Here is a 10182-nt window from a genome sequence, read left to right as displayed (position 1 = left end):
CAGGTCAAATGGTCTTCTATCCCATGACTCAACATGTCTGTAACCAGGTCAAAGAGGTAAGAACTTATAAAAGATCCATGGTGCAGACCTACTCAAACTGGGATCTTGTATTAACCAGAGTCCTCACTCCCTCATACATGTCCTGGACAATCCGCACATACTTTGCCTCTTTTCTATCTCACACACTCTATTATAAACCTTCTGCAAATTAATAAACACCATATCCAATCCTTTCTACAGTATTTTTCTTGACTCTTCTCTATTAGCTATCTCAATGCAAAGACTGCATCGGTTGTTCCTCTCCCTGGCATAAAACCAGTCTACTCCTTACCTAGGTGGTCTCTTCTCTCTTTAACCCAATTTTGTGTGACTAATTTGTTCAATGTACAAAGGGCCATAACGCATTTTTTAATACTATTGATATATTCAGTTTGAAACAATTCCAATAACGAATAGTACAAAATAAAACACATTATCTTATATGTTATTATATTGCAATTAACTTGTATGGTGAATGAGCGCATCCTCGGTGACAGAATTCTCGATTGCCGATACTGATACAGACAAATCAATCAATAAAAATAATCGATCCACTTAAACAAGTAGTTCAAAAGAATCGATTCGGTAAAGTGATTTGAAATGTCCATTACTGCTCGAGCATTCGAGAACTCTTCTGTCAGTGCCCTTCTTACGCAATCTGTCTGCAAACCAACCTTCTTCCACAGGCACAACGCAAAAGGTGCAGGCGCTCCTTCTGGTAAGAATTTACTGCTAAGAGAACAGAGTAGAATGTCTTTAAAACCGATTGAATAGAAAATAGAATATTTTAAAAAAACTGACATTTGCAACAAAGTTAACTCTAAGCTTTTGAAGACTGGGCACCCTGCTAAAGCAAAAATAACTCGCATTTCACCAGAGTGATACACCAGCGCACCTATTCTTGTTTAAAAGCAATGACAGTTAGGCTAACACACAAAAAACAAACAAAAAAAAATACTTATATCAGATAACCCTACAATAGCAAACTAACAAACATTAACAAATATACAATAGATTTGAGGGTTTGAAAGTGTAAAGTTATCAGAAAATAAAGATAGCAAAAAATTGTACCGATTTTTAAATCTTTGAATTAAGTGAAAAACTCAGTACAGTGTTAGAAATGTATAACTTTTTTTGACATTCTTGTATTGCCAGCCGAGAGGAAATGCCCTGTAAAAAGGCGTGCCTTCTACAGATGACGATTAAAATAAGCCTGCATGTGTTCCAATCTTTGGAGGACTTCGTCGGACACTTTCTAATGATTGGCCAGTAATAAATGTTCCGCCTTTGGCCTTGCGTGATAGCAGATCCTCTCGTAGTTTGTTTGCTACATGGGTCTTCACGTGATCTTATTGGGCGTGGCAGACTCGCGATTGCCGGAAATGACATCCCCAAGGCAGGTAGGTTAACGCTGTCAGGCTGGCCGGAAGACAGAAATGGAGGTTAGAGTTATTAGGCGAGACTGACACTTTCAGCTGGATTCTTTGACGTGGAAAGAGGGGAAAAGCTAGCAGTTGGCTAAAGGATAGAAGCTCCGAGAAGGTACGTGAGATAGCGATGAAGCAGTGTTTGTGCTTTAAAATTAAATTACCATTAACAGAGAGTTTGCCGAGCTAGAAAATAGCAGCTGCAGCACTTGTTTTATTAGTTGAAAGGCCTAAGGTGTGTGCGGCTCTTGACAGTGTGGCAGGTGTCTTCCACTTTTAAATGTTTAGTTAGTTGATACCATTAATTCTATTATATGAATGACGCGCTCGTGTTACTTGATTGGTTTTGTTACGAGTATCTGGACAGATTATTAATAACAGCAAAGTATACGTAAGTTTATTAAACGACTATAGTCAATCTGTAAGTGGACACAGTTTGGTCAACATTTCAACCAGTCTTTTACAATGAACAGCATGTAACATATTGATTCATTCGTTCCACTCCTTGTTTCTTTTAAAACGGTCTTGATGGGCGCTGTATCAATTTGCATTTAATTATTCAGCACGTAATCGATTTACTGATTCCTTATATGTATACAGTTAATTTGACTAGCGTACAAAAGGCGCCGTATATAGTATTGTAAGAGGTTCAAGTGAACATATGCTTTGGATGTGATATATTGCAGGCTGCGCATATAATGAGGTTTCCATTAGTCCTCATTATTCACATACGCACGTTTCGTTTCTTTAAACTTTTGCACACTCATATTTCAATTTTTGTGATTCTTTTTTCCCCGCACTCTTACTCAATGTAGAAGTTAAATTTGTACTTAAATATTTTCTGTATTTTTCAGCTGGTTCAGTGTAAATACATTTTGACCTCCTCGGGTTTTTGCTGCAGCATACTGTACAAATAAATATAATTCCCCTATTAAATCCGTATAAGGAGATGGAGCTGGAGCACATCCTGGTAGCATTAGGTTCAACTATACAGCAGAAAACACTTTCATAAAACCTCTCGCTCTTGCAGAGCCAGTTTTGCATTGCCAAATACAAATGCAAACACAATGTGTCTTCCTTTGCTGCAGACTCTAGAGAATAGTTAACTAGTTACATCTGCATGGCTTTGGGAGATTTTGAGTAAACCAGGCAATGTGGCTTAAAAACACAAACATTGAAAAACTAAGCAATATCTTTGCAAACGGTGCCCATTCTAAGATTAAAATCCAATACTTTGAGAGGGGTCTTTGTAAATTAAAGTTTCCAGCATGAATTGAAATTTTAAAATTTTCATTTGTAGAGTTGTGGAAAATGTAGTTTAAAGTTTAGCTGTCTACTGTGCCATAATTTAATATTTGTTTTCTTTTTGAAATAGGATAGCTTAAGGGTGCTTTTGGAACAGTCTGTGTAAAAGTGCACATTATATTATTAATTTTGACCAATTTAATTAGAAGAGTTTATATAGTTTTAAGCAACTCCATGTAGATGTTCTTGTGTAGACATCACATTTTAATATGAAATTAAGTTTTTAGTTAATCGTAATTAAAATATTAATAAGCAATGCAGAAAGCATGGAAAATTATGATTTGGCAAAGAGCCAAGTTCTGCTACATTCTTAAGTAAAACTTGCAAGCTAAAACAAATTATTACACATTTAAAGATACAGGTCCACCACATATATTGCCCCAGATGTAACAGTACAAACAGCTTCGCAAGGCTTGGCATATTTGATCATGTATTGTATTACTGTATATACAATATACAATTTGTTTCTAATGAGAACCATGGTTCTCAGCTGCTTTCTGAAACTGTTAATATTTTTGCTATAACAATGTGTTTGTCTTCATTTAATGTAGGCTGTAAAATAATAGGTTAGTTGAATGTACTTTAGCTTCTAATGCATTCCATAGCAAGACATTTGATATGGATTTGCAGTTGCTTATACATACAGAATGCTCCTGAATTATAGTTAGATAGATATATATAACTTGATTTGTCCCTAGGGGGAAATTTGGCTTTTTAAATAAATAAAAACAAAAATGGGTAGATAAGTAAATAAATAAATATGCACACGCACTTTGGTCTGAACACACACCAGAATGACTATAATGCAAGGAAATTTAAAAAGAAAGAAACCCTCTGACTTGGCTGTCACAGTGAGGCATTATGCAGTCATGTTGCTGTTGGTATAAAGGAGCCTCAGTAGAGTTTCTTGACACACTTCTGCTGAATAATTCATTGGCTAAAAGTACTTAGTGTGTCGCAGAGAGAATATGTAGCTGTGTTCATAATGGCACTCCGTTTGGTTTTAATTTTCTCCTTTGCTATAGGAGTACAGAGTGTGCCCAATAATTGAATTTGCCCATTTATTAACTTGTTGATTCAGTAGGACTCTCTTGAAGTGATGTTACCAGCCCAGCACAGCATATAAAATTACTCTGTCTGTCAGAGTTATGGAAAATGTAAAGGATGTCACTTCCCAGATTAAAGGACTGTAGTCTCCCAAGTAAAAAGAGCCCTCTCTGCCCTTTCTTATATAGTTCCCATGTGTTCCAGGACTAGTCCAACCTGTCATTTTTCTGTAAGTAAACAATTGTCTTTAACTAGATTGCTTATGTTGTTTTTTCAATACTATATTTAATGTAGGCAACACTGTCACACAGCTGAAATCATGGAGTCCATGCTAAATAAATTGAAAAATACTGTAACCAAGGTGACTGCCGATGTTACTAGTGCAGTTATGGGGAATCCTGTTACTAGAGAGTTTGAAGTTGGACGTCACATTGCAAGTGGGGGACCAGGGCTTTCTTGGAAGATCTTCAATGGCATCAAAAAATCTACCAAACAGGTCAGTTACAAGGAGTAAAAAATATGTTTTTTGTATTTTATAAAATATGTATGGAGGGTCTTATGTGTGTCAATGTAGAAAGTAAAATCAAGCTAAATTTATAAAGAAATGACTGCTGAATGTGTTACGTATTTTTAAATTTTGTGCTTTGTTTTTTCTGATGTTTGCATTCAAATTGTCAGTTTTACTGAAATTTGAATAAACCATCAGTAGCAGTTGAGTTTCATGAATTGTTGTCTGTAAATTGCTATTTTTCCACGTTTCTCTTTCTTTATAGAAAGTTAAAATTGTTTAGAACGCAATGACAAAGTGAACTGTAATGAGTGAATACTTTAATTTTGTTTAGAAAATAATGGTAAAATACTTGTAAAAATATAAATTGATTTGGTTCATATTATGTAGTTACAAGTACACCTTAAGGTAGTGTTTGACTAGTAAACCTTGTTGATCATGGCATCAGAGACCTGTGATATACTGCATGTTGTTCAGTCATGTAAACACAAATCTCATTGTGCTCAGCAGAAATCACATTACTTTTAATATTTAATACCTATTATTGAGAAAACGTTTCAGAATTCCTGGTTACCAGAAAGTAGAACATATCCCTGCATTACCAAGCACAAATCACATTTACCACTGGTTGAGATCCCAGTATGCTGCAAGGGTCACACTCGGTCATATATGGCTAATCTATACTGACACAAGTCAACTTAACATGCACATTTTGGGTATTTGGGAGGAAAACCAACACAGTTTATTAACTCACAGTGCCTGGGACTGGAAGGCTTTGAGGCACTAATCAGTACACTAATGTGGCACCAGGATATAATGTAATTAGGCCCCCAATTAATGTAATGTTTTTACTTTGTTTTAGGAAGTTGCAGTATTTGTATTTGATAAGAAAATTATTGAAAAATATCAGAAATTTGATAAAGACCAAATAATTGATTCGCTTAAACGAGGAGTTCAGCAGCTTACAAGGCTTCGTCATCCTCGACTGCTAACTGTTCAGCATCCTTTAGAAGAATCAAGGTAATTTCTTATTTTTCCTTTCAGATCTGTAATTTGGTTTGTTTTGTTGAGTACACATGGAACTTAAGCTCATTTAATTAAGGTAGTTCTTCTAAAATGTAATCTTGTGCCACAAATTGTTAGTCTGTATCATTGAACGTTTAGGTCATTAAGTAATGTATTATGTGATATGTTACTTAATAACCTAATGATTGGCTTCATTATGGAGTCAATATTGTTTTTGCAAAAATTGACTTCTAGCTTTCAAGAGAAGTTACATTTTGACGAACATCCATCCATCCATCCATTTTCCAACCCGCTGAATCCGAACACAGGGTCACGGGGTTCTGCTGGAGCCAATCCCAGCCAACACAGGGCACAAGGCAGGGAACCAATCCCGGGCAGGGTGCCAACCCACCGCAGGACACACACAAACACACCCACACACCAAGCACACACTAGGGCCAATTTAGAATCACCAATCCACCTAACCTTCATGTCTTTGGACTGTGGGAGGAAACCGGAGCGCCCGGAGGAAACCCACGCAGACACGGGGAGAACATGCAAACTCCACGCAGGGTGGACCCGGGAAGCGAACCCGGGACTCCTAACTGCGAGGCAGCAGCGCTACCACTGCGCCACCGTGCCGCCCTATTTTGACGAACATGTTTACACTTTTTTGGAAATAAATGTGAGTTTCTGTGATTTTGTGCATACCATAACTCAAAAATTTCAAAAGAATATGCACATTCATTCAAGTACACTTATGTTGTGCTTTAGGCTTTAAAGGTAACATTTTTAAACTTAAAAACCAACTTCCTGCATCACTATTCAGGTTAAAATTTTCAAACATAGATGTGGTATTACATCTTGCATATATTTTGTCAGTTACACACTAGGTAGTGTGTTCGTGTTGTATATATGAAGGAAGACTCTTTTTGACAACATGTTGTTTTTAAGAAACTTTTCTTAAAAAAAAAAAAAAAAAGTGGCTTTAAGTATAATTTTTTCTTAGCAACGCTAAGCAGTTAATGTGGTTTGTGGTATTTGTATGTTGCATTTAAAGATGAGAAATAAGTTCTATTAACACAATACTTTTCAAAATGATATATTTGATATACAGTATGTGGGGTATATAGCTGTGTGGACCACCGGTATACACTTTTTAATGTGTTCTGGAGTGTTGACATTGCATCTTGCCGTGCAGAATTTTTGCTGGCAACATGTGTAGGTATATTTGGCAGCAGGTAACTGACTGGTTTTCTGTAGACTCTAAAGTGCTGGTGCAATTGAATTTGTAATTCTCAGAGCAGGGGAGAAGCAATAAGGGGTGGGGTTATGTTTTTGAACACCTTTATTGCTGAAACTGGTATAGATTTTTGGCTTCTTGTTCAGTGACTTATGAAGAAACCTTTTTTTTTTTTTTTTTTTGCTTGTATTGAAGACTAGATATCTCCCACAGCTCCGCCCATGTAGTAGTGAAATAGGGCAAACCTTGAAAATTAATTATATATATATATATATATATATATATATATATATATATATATATATAATTAAAATAAAAAAGCAATTGTGGCCATTTGGAAGGTAGGTACGCTCCAATGTCTAATGTTGGCCCTGTATCTGATCATGTTTAGCTCTGACAGGAGAGCATCCCCACGTCGGGGATGGCCGTGATATCTCTGGCAGTCGGTAGATACCCTCTAAAACACACAGCTCTGATTTCTCTCTCTCTCTCTCTCAAAAGGTACACTGCAACACATGCTGAGAGATAAACCGACTCGAATGGAGGCTGGCATGTGAGTGAGGAGGGCCCTGCTCCCCTCGGCCCGCAGCCTCTACCTCCATTTCATGCAGATAAATTGCTACCATAAGCGAACTATGATAGTGCGATGAGAGAAGTCACAAAATCAACCAGTATGTTCAAACAAATTATAGAAAGGAAAAAAACAAAAAAGACAGACATACAGACAGAGAAAGACATTGGATTTTATATTATACTTGGCGCGATGAGAGAAGTTGTAAAATCAACCAGAATGTTCAAGCAAATTTATAGAGAAAAACCCAATTTAAATCTGTTAAGTAGTTCTCTCATTTGCTAGCCATGTGGAGGCAAGGTACACTCTGAGGCTGGCGCGTGAATGTGGAGGGCCCCACCCAGCTCCCCACTCCTGACATCACGCTTCCCCCTGCCCTCGGCCCACAGCCTTTGTCTCTGATTAGTGTGAATATATCGTTCCTGCAAATGAACTATGATACTTAGTGTGATGACAGAAGTTGCAAAATTAACCGGAATGTTCAAGCAAGTTGTAGAAAAAAATCTGATTGTTTTTGTCTTGGTAGAGTGATATATTACTCTACTTTACCCTTTTGTATTATTAATATGTAGCCTTTGTCAGAATGCCACAAATCTCACAGACTTGCCACTGTTTCTAAGGTATTGTACCATATAACTTCTCCCCACCTTTTCTTCTACATGTATAACCTCAGGCAATTAGATGTAGTAAAAGACAAGCATATAACCTCAGGCAATTAGATGTAGTAAAAGACAAGCAGGAGTTAAGTTACAATTTAAACAATGTATTATTGGTAATATTCATAAATAATAACAATATGCAAAGTACATTTGAATATTGGCAACCATACAACCTGATAAATGTTGATGTGTACAGTAATCCATCCTCCATTGCGGGAGTTGCGTTCCAGAACCCCCCGCGAAAGGTGAAAATCCGTGATGTAGAAACCATATGTTCATATGGTTCTTTTTATATATTTTAAGCCCTTATAAACTCTCCCACACTATTATAAACATTTCCCGCACAATTATACAGCATAAACCCTTTGTATTCTCTTAGATATTAGGTAAGATACGTTGAAATTATGTATGTAAACACAGTTTATATACAGTAAAACCTAAATATTATTTTAAAGATATCGAGCGTCTCCAATATCACATATGTTTCAGCCATTACGACAGACAGGCCACCAGCAATAAATACGTACATTGCAAGAAAAATTGTATACAGTAAAATGTGTGTACAGTGACACTAAACTATGTACATGTAATAAGTACTGTACGTAGATAATTAATTATGGTTACTCACCAACAATGACATGACGACTTGTCCGATAACGATGAGTTTAATTTTACTGCACAACAAAGGAGAGCGTTACAGCTCTTCTAAAGGAGCCTCGTCTGTGTAGCAACCGCCTTCATTCTTCTTCCATCAGTCTTCAATCCAAATCCCTAAAGCAGATTCCATCCAGACTACTGCCTTATCACGTCCACTTGCAACTCGTTTTGGGCCCTGGTTAGGGGACACTGCGGCTGTAGATCTTATATGCTTTTCTTCCTTTTTAAATAAAAAGAATCGTGGACTCATTGATACCGTAATGGTGTCCTGCAGCGGTGTAGCTGTTCCCTTCCTTCAACATATCCAAAACTTTTACCTTTTCTGCAATCATTTGCATCTTCTGTTGGCGCTTGGACACGGCCCCTGAAGCAGTAGCAGGAGCATGTTAATGCTGAATGAGTGAGATGAGACTTCCTGGTTAATGCAGCACTCCATCGCTGAGCCAATCAGCACACAGGAACTTTAACTGTGTGCTCTGATTAGGTAGCTTCTCAGTCATCCGCCCATAGCGTCCCTTGTATGAAATCAACTGGGCAGACCAACTGAGGAAGCATGTACCAGAAGTAAAAAGACCCATTGTCCACAGAAACCCGCGAAGCAGCGAAAAATCCGCATTATATATTTAGATATGCTTACATATAAAATCCGCGATAGAGTGAAGCCTCGAAAGTCGAAGCGCGATATAGCGAAGGATTACTGTAGTTTCAGGCGGCACACAGACTTGTTAGTTACTTGTCTCTAGTTAAGACATCATTTGCGGTTAGCTTTCTTCAGAAAAGGCCACATGCCTGTCTCAATATGGCTGCTGAGCTGTGCTCTTCATTGTGTTATCCATTACAGTGCATGGTGTGAGATGGTCTTTCATCAGTCTGGTAAGAGAGACAGCTGGGTAAAGCAAACAAATTTATAGGTTTCCTGTCCAACCCCTAGAGCCAATAGGGCGTCATGGTACTTAAAGGCTTCTCATACAAGTCAGTTCCAAACAGCCATACTTCAGACCAATGGGGGGATAGAACACCTTCACACCTGCCCTCCAAACCATGTGTTAAGGTAAAGCTTTTCAGTTAGGCAGCCTGGCTTTCCTGTGGGGGTTGACTGAGAGATTTTAGCCGAGAAATATTAGCCAAACTTGTTTGAGGCACTTCCTCCAACCCTGTCATAAAATTACAAAGAGACTCATTCCTAAAAGGGGGGAGGGGTTCTTGAACCATCAAACCATTGCTGTTATAATCAGTAATGTCACACTAATATTACATTGCTTTGTCTAAGTTACAAATAAAGACATACAAAATATTTATCACAACACCGATGTAAATCCATTAAGTAGTTCTCTCGTGAAAAGCAGACACAGACAATGGATTATATACACATATATATATAAATATAATATATACATACATACATACATACATACATATACCAGGGGGCTTTGTCCCCTGCTCGCTTCACTCGCCAACCCCCCTGGCCAGCGCTACACGGCAGCCACTTCGCATCTCTGCCACTCGTGTATCTGGATTTCACTTTCACCAAACAACAAATCTTTCAATTCTCGCGGATACGCCTCTTCATTGGGAAGAAACACTGCTTTTCCCTGATGGCAACACAAATTAGACAATCTACAAGTCTCCGACTTAAAGTTTAAAGCTGAACAATATATTCGATCTCTTTTCGCTGTTCCATTATTTTACCGAGTAATAATTTTTATTTGTTTGCGCTAATG

General features: G+C 37.6%; 1 protein-coding gene across 4 annotated transcripts in view; it reads left to right on the top strand.

The window, feature by feature from the left end:
- The first annotated feature begins 733 nt into the window (after positions 1-733).
- The window catches only part of scyl2 (SCY1 like pseudokinase 2), a 64100-nt gene continuing 54651 nt past the window's right edge, over positions 734-10182 (top strand). For 2 of the 4 annotated variants that reach the window (XM_028816693.2, XM_028816672.2), the window contains exons 1-3: positions 1443-1581; positions 4113-4314; positions 5189-5346. In XM_028816693.2, coding sequence (XP_028672526.1) covers positions 4138-4314; positions 5189-5346 — 335 coding nt within the window. In that variant the 5' untranslated portion in view covers positions 1443-1581; positions 4113-4137. The other 2 variants (XM_028816688.2, XM_028816680.2) reach the window with 2 other exon arrangements.

This window comes from Erpetoichthys calabaricus, chromosome 1 (assembly GCF_900747795.2).
Source record: "Erpetoichthys calabaricus chromosome 1, fErpCal1.3, whole genome shotgun sequence".
NCBI classification, from domain to species: domain Eukaryota; kingdom Metazoa; phylum Chordata; class Cladistia; order Polypteriformes; family Polypteridae; genus Erpetoichthys; species Erpetoichthys calabaricus.
This window is presented reverse-complemented; position numbering and strand designations above follow the sequence as displayed.